This window comes from Pan paniscus, chromosome 1, assembly GCF_029289425.2.
Source record: "Pan paniscus chromosome 1, NHGRI_mPanPan1-v2.0_pri, whole genome shotgun sequence".
Classification (NCBI taxonomy): Eukaryota; Metazoa; Chordata; class Mammalia; order Primates; family Hominidae; genus Pan; species Pan paniscus.
In genome coordinates, this window is record NC_073249.2 from 62,823,760 (window position 1) to 62,844,588 (window position 20,829).

Consider the following 20,829-nt stretch of genomic DNA (forward strand, 5'->3'; position numbering starts at 1 on the left):
TTGTCTGTCAACAACAGCTATGGTCATCAAAAAATGTAATCAATGTCTTTCACTTAATTGTTCAGTATTGCTCCTAGTTCTTTATGTAGTCATCAGCTTCTTTAGATGCATGTGTATGTTTGGTGGTTGTTATTATAAAACGGGAGGATCTACAAACAAGGTATCAGCCTTTGAGGCTGCCTTTAATTTTCCGGCTTGGACCTTATACATCATTGGTAAAGAGCAGTGGGGCAAAAGTGAGAGTGCAACACAAATGCCCAGGGTTATTGTAAAAACATAGACCCTGACCTTCATCCCCAAAGACCCATTATCTGCATATCTGTAATGGAATTAAGGGCTTGCAATTTTTAACAAATAGTCTAGCTGACACTGATGTAGATCATCTTCTGGTCACACTTTTGATATCCTATTTTAGACAAAAGGGGAAAGCCAGTCATTCTCATTTCTAACTCGGTGCTTATACCTCTCAACAGGACCATGGAATACAAATTAGAAAACAAAAAGATTGAGTGGGAAGGATGATAAGGTGAAATGGGCCAAAGAAGAAGAGAACATGTCATAGGGTAACATTATCACATTTTCAACCAGGAGGTGACTGCTTCTTTTCCTTAACCATGTTTCTACCATATCACCAGTGCTCAGGATTGCAAATCAGAAGTAAAACTCCATATTTAGAATAGCAGTTGGTAGAAAATTATCAAGAAAAATATGTAATTTTAAGGAAAGTATTCAATTAATGCTTCAAATTATGTGTTACAAAACATAGCCCTACATCATCTCATAGGGCCAGATTTTTCTCATAAGGCCAATGCTCTTTTTTAAACCATTTTCCAAGAAGTAATAAAAAAAAACAAAGCCAAGCAAAAACCAACGTGGAATACAAGAGTGTGTAGGAAGGGGAGGCATGCAAATGGCAAACATCATTCATTCATTCAACAAATACGTGAGTGCCTACTATATGCCAGGCATTGCTCATTCACAAGCAGTTCAGCCTTGATAGGGAGCCAAACACTAAACTGAAAATTCGGATTATGGAAGTGAGTCAAATGTTAATAGCCTAATTTTAGAGGCAAGGTAAATTGAAGATAAGCAGTTACACTACCCCAGTGACTAGTAACTCAGTCACCCAGATTATTACACACAAATAAGGTCAAATCGTAGGTGGGGAAATTGCCTTTTCAGACTTAATCTTTACTTGAATCTTTGGGAAAGAGGAGGGTGAGGTCTACTTGGCCCAAACAAGAAGGAGCAAGCTGCAAGTGAAGTTCCTTGGAAGGCACCAGATGGGAAAAGGAAGGGACAAATTGAAGCACCATGAGTCAAACCATTATCTACCCATCTTCTCAGCCATTTTAGATTCTCAATGGGTCATATTTTTAACAAATTCTAATTCTGAAAAAATGATAAAGAAAATACCATAAAAACAATACCCACACCATGTTTATATATTAAAACATCCACAGACTTTGTTTAAAAAATCAGAATCCAGTTTAATAGCTGTCATGTTGGATTTGCATTATTTAATTTTACTTTGAAAGTAAGTCAGCTTTCTAAAATGTATGTCAAGAGTGGCAGCGTTTCTAATTTCTCCTCTTGATTCTTTAGCCAGAGACTTCAGAGTTAAGATGTCAAAGGATGCTGGACAGTGGAAAACTACCAAAACTGCACACTTTGATTTTGCAATCTGCATCAGCTCTAATTATTGTAAGCTAAGAAATATCTATAACAGTGGTAGATAGGATAAAAATAAGTTTTAAGAGGCTAGTTTAAAGTTGGATTACAATAATCACATAGCTCAGTTTCTTTGCATAATCTATAACCATCACTGGCATGGTAGCAAACAGAATTAGAAGATTTGAAAAGGAAGGCAGCCCACTTTGACAGTAAACACAGCCCAATACTTTAGAGAAGTTTCAAGGAATGAATTAAAGAAAAAGTTAAATGTAGAATTTGTTTTTTCCTGTACATTATACTTATTTCATGGCTTTGTCAATTAACACCTATAGGGCAATTGTGTGTTGAGTCACTAACTCAGCCTCATCTTCATTATTTTCAGCCAAACGTGGTGAAGCAAAGATGTAATATGTGGGCAAAAACCCCTTTTACATCTCATCCTTTTATCTAAATCTTGACAAACAAAAAATGTCGGGGGTGTGGAATACAGATCTTTTTTCTTCCCATAAAGTTGACATGAAACTACATGCACCAGAAATAGCTTCAGGGTGGTAAAACTTACTACTAAACTTCAGGAGTTTAAGGAGCGCCTGCCTGAAGTCATAACAGACCCATTTGTCATTTCAGCTTTGTCCAAGTAATATATCATGTGATTCATGAACTCATGGCAGCTTCTAAACTCCTAGTTCTATTTTAAATATTCTCTATTTGCCTATTTCCCCTTCATCAGTAGCAACTTAAACCTCTTGTTTGAAAAACAGATTACAAGTAATTTGTTACAATTCTTGTGATAAATAGGAAAAAAAAAATCCCAAAGGGGAAAGTCCTCCCAAATGTGTAGTCAAAATATGGCCCATTCTGAATAGCTATGGTTCAATGACAGTGAGCTTAAAACAGTGTTTCCCCAAATGTAGTCCATTGAAATACCATGACCTTCACGGATTCATCTGCAGTGCCTGTTAAAAATGCAGAACCTTAACACCTTCAATCATATTCTCCAGCATGGGCCTGGAAATCTGCATTTTGACAATTGACCAGGTGATTATCATTCACACATTTGAAGAACAGGGGCTTAAGGTATAATATTACGAGGAACTAAAGAACAGGAGTATAATAACACCCACAGAAAAATTACAAACATTTTGACACTGAGAAGGCAACAAAGTTACTGGTCTTCTGTCAAGGAGTTATTCTGCCCATAGACTAGATTAAGCCCAGTCCAGTCATTTACTTCTATTTCTCTCCAGACATAAAATACATTTTCAAATGGCCACGAGAAAATAAATCCAAGAATAAATTAAGTGTGGGTGTGTTAGTTGGCAATCTGTTTAAGGTGATGGACTGCTGTTCAAATGTTATGCTTCAATTATCAACAGAGTAGAAATGACTAAACGAGAAGAAGTAAGACCAAAACTTAAATGAAAATTTGTTGAACGAAATGCCTCTGAATACTATTCTCAGATGTGGTCATTCCTTTGATATATTTATGATCTAATAACATTGCTAATTACACACAGAGATCTTAGAGCAGCTTTTACGATTGTCAACCTTTTCACTACCCATGTACTAAGCTGGTTGAGGTATGAGGTAGGAGTTAAGATTCAGTCTTTTTCCCTGTATAACCAATAGACCCAGCATTATTTATTGGGAATACTGCCTTTAGCCCTTGCATTGCAGTATAAACTTTGCATTAATCAAGTGGTCACATAAAAGTGTAAGTCTGTTTCTGGACTTCCGTTTGTCTATTAGTCCATTAATCTATCATTTAAGCTTGCATCTATACCATGCCTATATCAAACTGTCTTAATTATAATATTTTTATATTAATTGTAATATCAGGTAGTCTAAGTCCTGGAACTTTGTTCAATATCTTCAGGATTATACTGGCAGTTACTTTATTTCCACACCTCAAAGATGTCAACTAATATCTTATGGTTCCTCTCTGTTTTGTTGAGAAATCCACTCTTGGTCATTTGCTTTTCAATATATTTTATTGGCTACAGAAAATACCCAGCCATTATATTTTCAAATATTACTTTTGCCCTATTCCCTCTCTCTTCCCAATGCTTTTTGTCATACCCCAGATATTCCTTATCTTTTTATTCTATATTTTATTTCCTTATTTGTCTTTTGTGTTTCAGTCTGGATATTTTCTATAGACCTATTTTTCAGTTCAGTAATTCTCTCTTTAACTGTTTTCAAACTACAGTAAAACCATCTACTGAGTTCTTAATTTCTTGTGTTTTTCAGTTTAAAATTTTCCATTTGATTATTTTGTATATATCTGGTTTCCTGGTAAAATCCTCCATCTTAGCAACTATTTTCTTGAACATATTACTCTTAGTTATTTTAAGATCCATATCCAATACTTGTGGATCTGTTTGTTTCTTGATCTTATTTTTGTTACACTCATATTCTATAAGCCACTGAATATTTATGATTCAGTCAACCTTTGACTGAATGCCAGACTTTTTTATGACAAATTATGGAAGAGCTAGATCTACCTCCACAGATGACCCACTTTATTCTCTGGCAGGCAGAGAAAGTAGGACTGATAGCCTCTATTACATTTTAACAAATGAATTGATTTCATTCTTTGTAAGGTTAGTCCACCTCTTGTTCACTCCCATTCTAAGGCTCCCAACTTAAAGTCAAGGGTATTTATTAGGCCCCTTTTAATTTGGTCTCTCTGATCTCCTTGTTTGTTTGTTTGTTTGTTTCCTCTTATGAGACTGCCAATATCTTTGTCCTGTTTTTCAGGTTTTTATTTTTGCTTCTCAGACTGTTGCCCTGCATGAATCAAGAATTTGGCTAGTGCCTTATGATGAAGGTGCTGGCTGTCAGGCATACTTCTTCTCTAGGCTTTCTCTCAAGGAACTTGGCTTCTCAAAATCAACTTATTTTGTCCTAAAATCCAGTCTTTATACCCCAAGTCCTTTGAGGTTGACAAAGCTCTGCTGGATTATTGGCCTCTTCACTGCTTGGCTACTTCCCATATCCCTATCACTCCCCTCCAACCTACCTAGATGCAGCTAACTAATAGACTGAGGGAAAACGTGGCTTGCAGAATATGAGCTTATTCCTTCTTTTTTTTTTTTTTTTTGAAGACAGGATCTTACTCTGTCAACCAGCCTGGAGTGCAGTGGCACTATGGTGCCATCTCAGCTCACTGTAGCCTCAACCTCCTGGTTTCAGGTGATCCTCACACTTTAGCCCCCTTCCCCAAGTAGCTGGGACTACAAGCTCACACCATCATGCTCAGCTAATTTTTTGTATTTTTAGTAGAGATGGGGTTTTACCATGTTGTCCAGGCCTGGTCTCGAACTCCTGGGCTCAAACAATTCATCTGCCTTGGCTCCCCAGAATGCTGGGATTATAGGCGTGAGCCACCACGCCCAGCCTGGCTTATTTCTCTTCTGAGATCTTAGTCCCTCAAGTCCCAGTTTACTCCAGCTTTTCATTCCTCTAGACATTTAAAAAAATTAATTTAATATGTGTTTCCTAAGTTGCTCTTAGGAAAAGTAAATACACTGCTATTAGTCACTTTAGCATACTTCAGTGACCATTTAGTTCCTAACTTGGCCAAACTATAATCATCCCTATCCTTCCCCTCCACCCACCATTCTCCACATGGCTGCTAAAACATGTACTGTTTTTTTCAAGCCACCTACCCTACTTACTACTTCTCTTTTGAGGACACAATTCAGACTTACACTTCACTAAAAAAAAACAAAAGGGGAGGATTAGATGTAGTCCTTCAATTTTCCTTCCCTATATCTCACAATTTAAAAAATATGTTTATAATTTAATAATGTATTCATATTTAAGTTCTTCCTCTATTATCTTAGAAGTAAAAGTATCCTTACACTCTTCCTTCAATACCGCTTCTCTCGGATATTTCTTATTTTTTAATCCCCAGCCTCAAATTTAATCTGTAAATATTGGTTTTGCCTTAGCTACTTTCTCTCAACTTATAAATATAAACAAGTATTGGGCATCCTTAAAAAAATGAACAAAATTTCATTAGTTCTTACAATTCTTCCAGATCTTTTCTCTCCTACATCAAAGATTTTGGAAAAATATAGTCTACACTTACTGCTTCTAAATCTCATTATTCCATAAGTTTCCAACCTACTGTCCTCTGCCTTCTTCTATTACCCTAATCGGTTCATTCTCTCGAACCTAACTTCAATGCCAAATTCAGTGAGCTTTTTCTCACTTTACTTAACACATATGCAACATCCTTGGTGCAATTATCTTTCTTTTGTGTCTAATATATCATTATTTTGTGATTTCCTACCTACCTCTCTAAATAGTTCCTCTATATCTTTCACCAGCTTTCTCCACCTCAACTCATCACTAAACTGTGGACTTTCTTCTTGTGTCCTTATAAATCTCTTATTAGAATTCTTCAAAAGGAAGCAAGGCCTTTAAACACTGTATTGCTCATGTAGTCAAAACCAAGTTGCAAAGGAATGATCGCAGATATTTATATAGTCTTGAAAACACTCAATATGCACCCCTCATATCACATGACATGCATTAATTGTGTAGTCTAGTTAATCTCAGATCCTTTAAAGTCGATTATCTTCAAGATTTAAATGGCAGCTACAATGCATTCCTTCATATCCTCAAGGCTACAAGGGGGAAGAAGTATAAACATGACAAATATGAGGTTCTTGATTATATGTTAACATATAATCTATTCTTAAGTAATATATTTTGAAATAGTTCAATCCTGTTTAGTTACTCTGAATCAATTCTGGATTTTCTTTAACACTCCTTTAGTTCTGCCTTGCACATAAATGTCAGTGTCTCCCTAATCTACATCTGTGAGCCCTACCTCCATTCCGAAATCTTAAATCTGCTCTCAAATGCCTCAAAAATACCTTGAACACCTTAAAGATACCTCAAACTCAATATTTACAAAGCAAACTTATTTTCATCATTCTTTTCCTAAATGTAAGACAGAAATTAATACAAAACAAAAAAAAACTAAAATGAAAACTTGTTATTTTTCCTCACTTTCTTTCCTATTTTATTTAATGATGTCATCTTTTCTAACCGTCTGGCCTAGAAACACAAGAGTTGTTTTTTCTTCATGATTCAAATATCCAATCTGTCTCTAAGTTTTAGCTTTTCACTTGCAAAATGATGTTAACTCCTTCATTTCATTCAAAATAATTGCCCCGATTCAACTAAGCACCACCTCTCACATAGACTATTACCATAATCTCTTAGTTGCTTATTCTCAAGGCACCTTCTATAATGCAACCACAACTATCCTTCTGAAACACACTTTTGACCTTCACTGCCTACCAAGTCAGGCCTAAATATGGTGAGAAAGACTTAAAGGCTCCCTCCCCACCCCCCATCAAACCCAAGGTTCTCCCTCTAGTCAGTGACCCTTCTCAGCCATTCACTGGAACATCACTCTACGGCAAAGAGGCATCTTTGGAATCTACACATTTCAAACATTCCACACAGGCATATTGATGGCAGAAATATTCATTCTAACAGAACTTTGCTGTACTTTTAGTTGTACATGTTGTTATGTTTTCTTTTGACGTTTTAGCTGATAGCTAAAGTTTATTCAAGTTGTTGTTCTTGTCCCAAGAATATCCAAGATAAGAGTCCAAAGACGGTACAGTTAAGAAATATGGGGAATGAGATGTTCTCTCCATTCTTTCCTTATCTAGTCCCCACTTCCCTAGTCAACTAGTTGTTTTGTTTTCCTATTGGGTGAAACTGGCAACTTTAAATCAAGTTCCCCAGAGGTTTTATCTAGATACAGCTGCATAAAATAAAAATAATTCCACATAAAGCTTCAACCTGCTGATTAGGTATTATTATTTCCATCAGAGGTGAAGAAATTGAGACTCAGAGGCATTTAGTGAGTTGAGCAAGTTCATTCAGAGTTGGGGTTTTAAGCCAGTCTTTCTGAAACCAGAGTTCTTGCTCAGTCAAATATTCCAGTACTAATAACTTCTACCTCTTTTTGTCTCTATGAAACTGTAAACTCCATGATAGCAGTGAGCACAGCCTTCCTATTCACTCCTGTGTCCAAGAGTCTCACATAAAGTCTGAGATATAGGAACATGATACACATTACTAAAAGAAAGGATGATGGACTGACCCTAACCGATACTGTGGAACAGGTCACCTTTATCATAGGCACAACAGTCTCCACTCAAACTTCATTTTACTCTTTGGTAATAGGTCTCAACCCTCCTGGTGTTTGTCCCCAACCTGTTTATTTGGATTGTAATATAAATCAATGTCAGTCATTTCTTCCAAGTATATTTGTAATTAACCTTTATTTGTAAGTATTAATTTTATATTAAAAAAACCTGAACCTCAGCTTACCTCCCTTCATAATAACTCCAAGGAATAGGCAGAGTGCCACAGGACTTGTTTACATGTAGCAGCCCCTGCTCCCTCCAGAAAGAGATCAAAATTATAATTGTTATGGCTATAGATGCTGAAAGACAATTCCTGGGAATTGCTGGGAGTGCAGAAGCTGGAAAAGTTAGTGAAGAATCCAATGTGGTTTAGTAAACAGAACTTGGGCAGTAATTCTGTGGGCAGAAAGGAGTAAAGATTTTACAACAACTTGAGCATTGTCTAGGAACTCAAATGTGGAATGCCTTTCCCTCATTTGAAATTACAATGCAGTTTTATTAACACTATGTTGAAATCCCTTTATTAGGCAGTCTCCAAGTTAAGCTGTACATTTCATTTCCTTTTTTCTCATAGGCTGAATATGTATAATAGTGCTTTCTAAAGTCACATTTCCTTTTGTAAGGGAGTGTAAGGCAGCATGACACTATCAGAAAGTGCCATCAGTCAAATGGATGTCAGCAAGACAGCACAATAGTATCCACTCATGATCAACTTGGTACATTTCGTACTAGCAATTGATTTAGTACATTAATGAATAGCTAACTGAGAGTTGGTATACAATAAAAATGATTTATTGCAAAGATGTTGATATTCATGGGAAAAAAGGGGGTAATATACGCCAAAACAACACAAAGAACACTAAATGTAGATCTAAAACAGAATTGAAAGTGTCGTTGTTGCCTGCAGTGTCATTTTACTTAAACTTCTGTGATATCTTCTTGGAGGGAAAAAACATATCTTTGGAATCTGTATCTGTGCTTGGAATGTTTTAAATGCTTAGAATGTACGGATGTTTCTTGGAATCTTTCTAGATTGAATAGAAAGAGTAATTCTCCAGAAATTCTTATATACCGTGATAAAACATATTAATTTATTCATATTATTCATTTTAGCTATATGGATTTAAATATATATGAATTCCACTTACTGTAGGCAAGAAAAATTATTCTTTTTCATTAAAAAGAGATTCTTAACCTTAATGCTATTGACATTTTGGGCCAGGTAACTCTTTGCTCTATGGTGTTGTCCCTGACTTCTAGCTGCTAGATGCCAATAGAAATACCCGATTTTGACAAAAATGTCTCTAGAATATTGCCCAGTGTGCACCAGGAGGCAAAATTGTTTCCCAGTTTAGAACCACTGCACTAAAGCAAGACATAACTCTTGATATTTATTCACTAGCATAAATCATAAAAAAATAGGTAAGCTCCCTAAATAATATATATTGGACAGATTATGTCAATCTCACTTTAAATATTGTTCTTATGATTTTCTTTTCCAAAATTGAAATGCACCCCCTACCCATTCCATATATTAAAAGGCTACCTAAGTTATAAAGCCCATCTCAATCTACATTTAAGCTGTAAAGTCTTCTCTTATTGGCAGCATTTTTCCAAAGGGTTATTTAAGCCCATTTCATCTTCCCACTTACCCCACACACTGCTCACAGGCAAAGCTGCTGCACAAGTAAACATTGAAGTGAGGCAAGTTTGAGTTCCAGCCCCAAAACATAACAGCTCTGTGATTCTGGACTATGTTAACTAAACTTTAACCAAAGTTCTTACACAGGGCCTGTTGTGGGGTGGGAGGAGGAGGGAGGGATAGCATTAGGAGATATACCTAATGTAAATGACGAGTTAATGGGGGCAGCACTCCAACATGGCACATGTATACATATGTAACAAACCTGCATGTTGTGCACAAGTACCCTAGAACTTAAAGTATAATAAAAATATATATATAAATAAATAAAAATAAACAAAAATAAAAATAAAAAAATTAAAATAAAGACAGTACATATCTCAAAGTATCACTGAAATGAATACATAAAGTATGTATAATGTAAAGTCCTAAGAACTTTGCTTAGGATTTTTGTTTATTTAAGAAACACTTATATTGTGCATACTATGCCATAATTTCATTTAAGCTTCATAAATAATAGTAGGATTATTACTCCCATTTAACAGTTGAAGAAACTGAGACATAAAACAGCCAAGTAACTTGTCCAAGTTCACATGGTTAATAAGTAGCAGAAGGGAGATTTGAACCCAAGCAAGACACTTTCAGAGTCCTTGTTTAAACCACTAAACAATGCTTCCTCTTTGTTATAAATTACACACTCCATAAAGTTACCCACAGTAGATATTATCATTATTTTTCTTGTAATTTTCAAGGTACTAAATAAGTACTAACTACATAGCACATACTCAGCAATTACTGATGTGGACATTAGTCAGGCCTTGCTGGAATACGCGCTGGGTTATATTTCTTTAATATTTCATTTCAAAGTTAAAATCTCAACGTTGTCATTGCGTTTTGCATCTGGAGATTTGCATTATTCTTATACATCAAGTAAAAAATATTTTTGTCTGGAATTTTATCTAAATTACTTCATTAAAATATATTGATATATTAAGTGAGGAGTGAGAATGAAAAAGTGCATCCAAGGAGCCAGTAAAATTTACAGAGACCCTCAGACCACAGCTCAGCTAAGTTTAATCCATCATTTCAGTCTCTACATTACCTAATTTTTATTTTTAAGAAAGATTTTATAATATTAAGATATACTAAAATAACATATAGTAAGCATTTTCACATAAATGTCTAAATTTTTAGAGCAGCAGAAGTATTCTCTTAGACATAAAAACTTTAAGAACATACTTGTCCTTGGTAATTTAAGAAACATTTAGCCTCTGTTTAAATTTAATTCCATTAGATTTTAATCACATACTTTCTCTACAGAAGTGGCATATGGTTTTTGATCAATTGACATTATTGAAATATCATAGAATATTATTCACTGTGTTCATCCGACCTAAAACACACGAATACACACATACACAAACAAAAAAAATCTAATAAAGTATAGAGACGGAAAGGATTAACTGTATTCATAAAACCACTTAACAACTTTGTAAACTACCTGACATTCTAAGCAGATGAGGAAGGAACAACAGTGCCTTACTAACACATTATATTTCTCCACTACACAGAAAAGACAAGATAAGAGATGTGAGAGAGACATGCGTTATGAAACACTTTACTCATCTTGAAATTATCTTCCACGAAAAGACCATTGGGAAATAATTTCATTATACTTAGAATTTTTAAAATCTTGGGTGGATACTCTAAAACATTCCAAAACCATTAATAAACTAAAACTCATGTTCAGTCATAACCTGAAGACTGATCTAAGGAAATATTTATATCAGAAAAGATATATTTATATAGATATATATAAAATATATCAGAAAAGATATATTTATATAGATATATATAAAATATATCAGAAAAGATATATTTATATAGATATATATAAAATATATCAGAAAAGATATATTTATATAGATATATATAAAATATATCAGAAAAGATATATTTATATAGATATATATAAAATATATCAGAAAAGATATATTTATATAGATATATATAAAATATATCAGAAAAGATATATTTATATAGATATATATAAAAATATCAGAAAAGATATATTTATATAGATATATATAAAATATATCACAAAAGATATATTTATATAGATATATATAAAATATATCACAAAAGATATATTTATATAGATATATATAAAATATATCAGAAAAGATATATTTTAGTATATACTTTAGCCAAAGTATAGACCAACAGCAATGTCATTTATAAAAAATAAGATTTGAAACTCCATAATTAATGTAAAAAAGATAAATTCACTCAAAGGTGTTGTAAAATTTCCTGTGCATGCAACCTCAGAAAAATTCTAGTTAGTAGTGGATAGAAATAAGAGTCATTTATAATCTTTAAAAAGTGAAGTATAAAATTGTTTTCTAAAATTCTGTCTCACTGAAGCAAAAAAGGAAGCAATATCAAAAAAAAGTAATAATCACACACTTTCATATATTTTACTCATTCATCCAATATTCCCTGAGATCTTACTACTATGCCAGAATCAGAATTAAGCTTCTTTTTTGTGTGTGTGTGTGTGTGTGAGTAAGCCTCAGGCCTTAGTCTTAAAAGTGCATGATTATACTCCCATGTGACAAGTGTTACAAAGAAATCTAGACAGCTGCTGAGGGAGCACAGGGAGTGAAATGTACCCAAGTGTTTTCGGAAAAGCGTTTAACAATGGAGATACCATTCTCCATTTTGTTCTCTCAAGCTGAGAAAGAAGGGTCCAATAATTTGCTCAACACAGAAATTCATAATGGACATTTCTTGTCTCTAAGGTGAAAAATTGAAAATTAGTCAAATGCACAGATTACCCAAAAGAATACTCTTGGTTCATACAAAGATGACGTTGAAGAAATAGATGTCTTTTCATAATTGTGTTTGAAATAACTGTGATAATAATGGGTCACATTTATTGAGCACTTACTGTGTGTTAGGCATATAAGTACTTTGCATACGTCAACTCGTTCTATATCTCAATATCTCCCAAGATAGTGGAAGGCAGAGACAGGAGAAGTAATCTGCCCAAGGACACAGGACACGTGAGTAGTCTGCCCTCTCCATCTTTCCTGGAGCTTCTGATCACTGTGAAACTCAAGAATAGCTACCAAACAGATCATTTATTTTCATATTGATTCCTACATGCTCTTATTGCTAAAGAAGACTCTTAAAAGATTAAATAGATAATGTTTCCCTAAATATCCAACACCCTGCTTCTCACCCCAATATTTACAAATAGGAAGATTGAGTTCTAAGCTCCTTTTTCCACGGGAATGATTAACACTTTGTATTGAGAGGTGGGACCTCTGAAGAGGATTAAGCAGGTCGCCCTACAGGTGAGAGGACTGAGGCTGCAACTTTGGAGAGATAAAGCTGAAGGAAAGAGGGTTACCCTTCGGGAAAATGTTATGCATTTGGGTTTTCTTTAGTTTCTACAAGTTTTAGAAGCCCACACTTCTTGTGCATTGTACACTGCATGGTGACTACAGGATGGCCATGGAGTCTGAACTGTAAACACCATCACCCGGAGAACAGCAGTAAAATCTCCCTGGTGTGCTGCGTGATCGCTGGGGAAGACTGCTCTGAAAGGCATTTTAGTGCCTGCCAAAAAGTGGATGGCCAGAATCCATGAAGACAACATTTAACAGACGGGTTGATGCCAGTGATGGCAAACAGCAAAGATTATGCAAGCCCTGCTCCTAATTTATAGGCAATTATAAATGCCTAGAATTCCTGCAGGACCTTGGAGTGAGGGAGATCACTGAATTCCCCCACCTTCTCTAGGGAATAGGGCTCACAATCAAAATTAATGTGATTTGGAAAAATCATATAAGGGGAGATTTCATGGCCCTAAGCAAGAATATAGAGACTATCCACACCCTTACACGGTGATGTGTTCACTTTTAGAAATTTTTCCACAGGACTTCAAAGACATAAAAAGCAACACAGCGTGATTTAAAAAGAACTGAACATTTGCACATATTTAGAATATCTACTTTATGCATGAGCATACTGTCAAAATAAACTGTTAAAAAACTTTCATAGTTATTTCACGAATCTTATAAATGTTCAACATGCATCCCTCACATTACAAGGCCCACATCAGAACTGTTGCTGACTCATCCTAGACAACACATCTCCACTAAAGGAGAGGCGAAGGCACAGTGGGTTCCTTCTTTCCTCAAGGCCATAAGGCAGAACAAACTCAAGTTTTCACAAGTCCCCACAAGAAAGCACGTGGTCTAAAACATTCAAAAAACTTTTTCATTCTGTTTGGAATCACCGTGGTTTTGTGCTTACATTCTCTGACAATGTGTGGAAGGTGAAAGTTTAATCTTCCCTTTGGGAGAACAGCCATATTTTCACTAGCAGCAAGGATTTACCTAAACTTCATACAGTGGAAACATATTACACCACGAGGATGCCACATCGGAACCAAAGCTCTTTGCAGGAGAGAATAAAACAGTATTTTACCATGCTGCAGTGGTTAAAAGCAGGGTATCTAGAGTGACGCTGCCTGGGTTCTTAGATGGATCACAAATATCACACAATCAAATATCACACAGTCAAATATCACACAATCACCAATTAAGCTGAAAGAGAATTACATATTAAACTATTTGTGGAAGGTATCTTTATATGTATGAGGGAAAGAATATATTTGTAAATGTGTGTGTGTGTGTATAGTACATTTCATGCATTAATCATTTAACATGAAGTGAGCACTGTGAATTTTGAAACAATAAAAAATATGTTCTTGTTTTCTGATGGCTTGTAATCTGGTATTTTCATGATTTTAGTATAAAATAATTTCAGAATTTAACATTATAATTGTGGTATTAAGGTATTTGTGTTTATTTCTATCATTCTCATTGATAATATAATGAGTCATGTAATTAAGCATCCTTTTATAAGAATTTCAAAAATAAACAGTATTAATGTATTCATGATTATTTCATTTTACAAAAGTAAAATCAGCAAAAAACAAAAGTCTTAGAATCTTTGTTCCATCATGGATTTTTAAAGTCTTTGCTCTGCTCACAAGTCCTATAGATCTCAGGGTAAGCAAACATAAACTAGAAGAAATTGCCTAGACCTTGTCTTTCAAAATGTGGTTCATGGGTCAGCAATGTCTACATCAGTTGTATGTTAGAAATTCGGAATCTACTCCCCAAACCTACAGAATCAAAATCTGCATTTTGAATAAAAACCCCCAGTGACTCATATGGACATTAAAATTTAAGAAGCACTGTTTGTGGAAGATTAGGTCCAGCCTTAGAACTGCAAATGGCACAACCCTTTAAAATTAGAAACTTGATGCAAATCTTGCCAGGAAGTTATCAGAAACAGAATATCATTTACCTGCAGGCACAGACTTTTTGAATATTAAGAGCTTGAGGTTATTAAGAAAATCTTAAAGAAGTATGTTAAGATATTAATACGATCTTATAAAATTGGCTTGAATACAATGAGTTCATAATTTTCCCAAGCATATGTATTTTTTATTAGAGTTTAAATGTGAGCATTAAACACTGTTGTCATCTGAATACTTAAGTAAAGTTAGATCCACCTGCAATCCTACACCTGTTCTTGGAAGCTCTAATGTTTATGATGCTAATTCTGTAAAGAAAAAGAGTTTATGTGTCTAATAAAGGGACCAGACAAGGAAAGAATCCTCAGTATATATATACCCATAATTAGGATAGTTCTAAAACTCTAATATTCTGTGGTATTTAGTCACTTAAAAAACACTATGGCATTTCTTATCTAATCTCATCGCAGGGAGTGAAACATGGCTCTAATAGTTCTGAATTCTAAGGCTAGCCTCCATTATCATTCAGGATCTGTGTTTTCCCCAACACTTTCTAAAAGAAGCAGAAATTCAGTAAGGTAGCCATTGCATTTGTGTCAGCTATTTCATTTGGTTATAAAATGAAGTTTGTGGCCAGAGTTGTGTGTTCTGTTTCTTACAGGCACAAAGAAAATTCTATGACCAATTGAAATACTACACTCACTGCAGCCATTCTGCAAACATATCTTCTGTTAAAAGAGGAAAGGGACAATGTAGAATATAGAGTTTAACACACATTAACCCAACATTTAGCACCCAACATGATGCTGACATGTAGCTTGTTACATATCACAACTACAACAACTTCCTGTAGGTTTAAAAGTAAAAGTTACATTAATATTGCCAAATTAGTGCAAGCTACTTATTTCAAAGATAAAAATAGAGCGATGATTTTGAGTCAGGTGTAAATGTGAACTTCAGACTGCCTCTTCCTATGAACTGTAAACATAAGAATGCAGAAGGAGTCATCACTAGAGCACTGGGTATAAATGCTGCATTTGAGTAACACTGAAATTAGCAACCATGTCTGGGAAGGAACTGGCAGCTGTCTTATTCTTGGCTTGTCAATGCCCTCAAGTGAAAACAAGGAATGAAAGAGATGCTATAAATTAAAATGTCATCTCTGACTCTTCAAAAGACAGTTTATTGGGTGTTGCTGATTTTATTCTGAGGTTTTAACAGTGCAGAAGCATATTTCTAAATGTAGGTAGTTAGGGTAGCATGATTTATCAAAGGACAAAATAAAAAATAGATATAACCTTAGCACTATCCTCTTTAAAAGGAGATATGAATATTTTACCAAGAATTAACTAGTTGATTTTTTGTTTGTCTTGGTACCGTTGAGAAGGCACTCAGACACACAAGCAAGGCAGAAAACTCCAATAGTAATCTATCATTCTTCTTTACCAAGATGTAGAATTTTATGGAACTCTACCTTTATAAATAAGTGCAGACACTATGAACAACAGAAGAGGATGTAGAGTTCTGCGATCCTGGTCTTCACAGATCTTAGGACTTTTAAAAATAGTTCTTATAGTTCTATTCTTGTCTATGTTTAAAGAACTGCTATATACAAACACCCCAAATTCAGCTATTTGGTAATTTGTATAGATCAAGCTCTCCAAGAAATATCATCAAAATTCCTCTCAGAAAAGTGATGGCTAATACCTGTGCCTTTTCTCACCAGAGTCTCCCACAACTTTTCAAAAATAAAGTGGTTGGCACTATATATCATCTATTCACTTTTCCATAGTAACTTTATCACTACATTTATTTCTCTAAAACTCCTTCATGTTCTTTTTGTCTCTTCCCGACTCTTGTGAACTCATTAAGGTGATATAAATGGTCGACAACAACTCCCTCTCCCAACACACAAAAAAGTAACAATTCAAAAAAAAAATCCAATTACAAATGCTGAATAAAAATTCCAACAGAATGCCATAACACTGTCCTTTCTGCCACAGCAATTAATCTTCAGTGGCCATTCCTTCCATGGGTCCTTCACTTTAAAAAGGAAGCTTCTAAAATTAAGAGTCTAATCTGTGTTATGTACACTGTGGGGAACCAAAACCTAAATGTTCCCTGTCCCAGGAGATTAATTAATATCTCAGATTCATTCTTCTAGTAATATTATCAATATCAGTTCAAAGAGATTTAAAATGAAACTTTCAGCATTACTTTTTTCCCTATTCTAATTATAATAAATAACCATTGCCAAAGTGCCTGGGCCTACCATGAAGTTGCTAGAAAATCAGATCCACACCAGTTGAAAGAGACTCATGGAGTATAAAGTTTGAACTGCTGTTGGACTCATCTTAAGCACAATAACAGCCGTTGTCTCTACACAACAGAACGCTTCATTGATTAAAAAAAAGGGGTGGGGGGATTGCTGCTGCTTTATCTAACAGATAATAACTGTATTTTTGAAAGTCAAATTAGCTCTGTCTTTTGCATGCCTGACAAGCTACTGACACAGAATTTAGTGGAATTAAGAATGGCTTTTCCAACACACAGCGTGACCTCTTTGATTGTAAAACCCATGCCTTTTCTTAAGAGTATGGTGGGTAATAGTGTCTAAATACAGCTTCTAATGAGGCTTCTCTTTCGCAGGGGCCTTTCTTTCAGTAAATTCTCATTTAAAATGGTGAAAATGAAAAGAACTGTAAAAAGCAAAATAAGAATAACTTCAGAAAAATATTAATAAAGGGATGATTAGATGGGTTAAACTGAAGTCTGAGATAAAATTTAAAATGTAAACATCTGATCGAAGCTAGTTTTGAAGAAATTGCCATTGCTCTCCTCACCTGTCATGAAAACCACTGCTCAGCCAAAACTCTTGCTGTTAGATTCTACCTAACAATCCTCTCCTTGCTTCAGACATTTACCAACTTCCTGGACTCTCCTCATTCACTGATGGTATGAGCCTTAAGCTCACATTCTTTCTTTTCTTAGTATCTAACTCCTCCCTCTTTACTGGCATTTTCATTGCCATTTCAACAGGCTGAAGTCCCTCCTGTTCTTTGAAAAAAAAGAAAAACCTATTTTCCACATTCCTCTCCAATATATTTAACATACTACAATCACAACATTTTGAAAAATGAAAATTCAGTTGTGTGACTTACTACTTAAATGCCATCAAATTCTTCCCATTGCATTAATGAAAAAATCTCAGTCCTAAGTCTTTGTCTTACCAGGGCTTATCATCCTAGTCTCATCTGCCCCTCGAGCCCCCACCTCCGTTATCTATTCTCTAGTAATATTGGGTCGCTTCTAGCTCCTCACAAGCATTCTGGTCTTTTTGCTTTGGAACACGCTGTTTTCTCTGCCTAGGACTTCTTCTTGCTCTCATGACCAAGATACTTCTCCTTTAGGTACCAGTTTAAATGTCATTTGGGCTGGGAACCCTACCTGTTTCCTGGACGATACATTGCAATCTCCGTTCTTTTTCCAAAACCTGTTTTGAGAGTTAAATTATCCATTCCCGTATTAACAATCTAAGATGTTAAAAAATCTAAGACATTATTAAATCTAAGACGTTATCAGATTCATCATCATAATACTTTGTTGTATCCATTATTATTTGTATTCCCACTTGCATGAATTCCAACGATTTAAATAATAAGATTCTACAAGGAAAATTGCCTTTTTTAAAAACATGGAGAAAGATACTGTCAACAAGTTAATTCAGCATTATCCTCAGGCTGTGGATCGCATCATTTCAGGCTGTCCTATACCAGTTTCTATGGCTATTCCATACAAAATAAACACACTCAAAGGCATAAGAACTAGAGAAAAACTACATTTTAAAAATTCTAAATGCATAATACCTCACAGAGGCAGCTTGTTTAAAGTATTTACTCAGTATTCTTTTAGAAGCAAAATTAAACGAAATTTCTTTGAATTCCCAAGATGTGTACGTCACAAGAAAGTCATTTTGTCTGACTCCAAGTGATCTCGGCTAATTTAAGGCCCAGGTAAAATGCTGTTCTGACAGATAGCATCAGAGAACTGTTTGAAATGTTCTCATTCAAAGATCTAGACAAACATAACCACATTTGAAGAAGGCAGAACCTCTGATTTGTCAAGGAACTCAAGCAATTAAAGGCTGAACCATAATTATATGTTTAACAGCAAAGAAAATAAGGGCACTCTTACACATGTCACCAAAGGCCCCCTTTGTCACTTTGGCTAATTTAAGGCCCAGGTAGAATTCTAATCTGACAGATAGCATCAGAGAACTGTTTGAAATGTTATCATTCAAAGATCTAGAAAAACATAACCACATTTGAAGAGGCAGAACCTCCGATTTGTCAAGGAACTCAAGCAATTAAAGGCTGAACCATAATTACACGTTTAACAGCAAAGAAAAAAAGGGCACTTACGCATGTCACCGAAGGCCCCCTTTGTCACTTTGGTGGCACGTAATACCACTACCGTAAACTTGTGGGAATACTGGTGCTCCACCTGGAAATAAAATGACAGTAAATTTAAAATAAGCTTCCAACGTAGAACCTCATTTTTTTCCTTGAGATTAAAATATTCTACTTAAAAACAAGTAGCATGCATACAAGAAACATTCTTTGATGTAAGGCTGCTTCTTTCTTGACTCTCTTCTCTCTCATCACAGAATCATTGAGTTTAGATTGTGCCTTAAAATGTCACTACAGCTTGACTATGAGCATTTCTTTGCAGTCCAGTTTACCAAGCACTTGGTAAAAAATGTAAATCAGGACTGCAGGTATTCTAGGAGCACAATCAGGCTTTGTACTTGTTGACTAGGAAGCCCTGGCTTATAAAGGTGAACTCAGAGCAAGACATTCTAGATTCGTTTGTTGTTGTTGTTGCTGTTCACTGAAGCAGTCAATCAAAAGTCTTTTCTGCATGACATTTCCAGTACAGCTTTCAAAACCCTATGGAACCAAGGCAATAACCAGCAAACAAATTGCACTAATTGTAATGCATTTGTTAGAAATCATATGCAAGAATATTAAAATTTGCTATTAGCCTAACACCTTGCATAAACATAATAAACATTAACAGGTAGAGGACTTCATTAGACACTTCACCTAAATGGGAAACAGTTATCAAACAATTCTACTCACTAAAGCAGAATGAGGAAGCAGGAACTCACATAGTTCTTGGAGCAACTGAAAAGATTACAAAGTCTTTATCTAAAACTCAAACATTTCTTGTTTTAATCTTAGGAGAGGTCAATTTCCTTAATTTTAGTAGGTTTGCTTAACTGGTTGAAAAGTTCATAATTGATTAAAAATAGGCTCAGATACTGACAATACTGAAAAGTGAGCAGTGACAGTCTAAATTCAAGGAGGCAAAAAAAATTGTCAAAAGTGTAGACAGATTGATAAGGACCAGCAGTAGTAGAATATATGGACAAAAATTAGACAGCACTCAATAGCTTCTGTAGAAATCAATCCATCAATAATGTAATTAATATTTCAATTTATAATACAGCATCAAAGAGGTGAAGACATGAATAATGAGCATACCTTGTTTAAAAAGGCAGGGAAGCATAAAAATCTTTCAAAATAATGCTTATTCAACTTTATTTAAAAAAAGAAATATCTTCAACATCCAAGAGTTCTGAGTAGCCAAAGTTTTATTATACATAAATGATCAATCATAAAAATATTTGAAACTAAATGAAATTGACAGTACACCTTGTCAAAATTTGAATGATGCCTTGAAAGCAGTACTGAATGGGAAATTTATAGCACTGAATGCATATATTAAAAAAGAAGAAAGAACTAAAATCAATAATCTAAGTTACCACCTTAGGGTACTGGAAAAAAAAGAGCAAATTAAATCCAAGGTAAACAAAAAAATAATAAAAATTAGAACAGAAATCAATAAAATTGGAAACAGAAAATAGAGAAAATCAATGCAACCAAAATTTGGTTCTTTGAAAAAATCAATAAGATCAATGAGCCATTAGCCAT

General features: G+C 34.7%; 1 protein-coding gene across 3 annotated transcripts in view; it reads right to left on the reverse strand.

Annotated features, from left to right (window-relative positions):
* PLA2G4A (phospholipase A2 group IVA) overlaps positions 1 to 20,829 on the reverse strand; it is a 159,612-nt gene that overhangs the window by 98,649 nt on the left and 40,134 nt on the right. For all 3 annotated transcript variants that reach the window (XM_003815590.5, XM_063598290.1, XM_055110376.2), the window contains exon 3: positions 19,255 to 19,336. In XM_003815590.5, the coding sequence (XP_003815638.1) occupies positions 19,255 to 19,336 (82 nt within the window). The remainder of the gene's footprint in view (positions 1 to 19,254; positions 19,337 to 20,829) is intronic.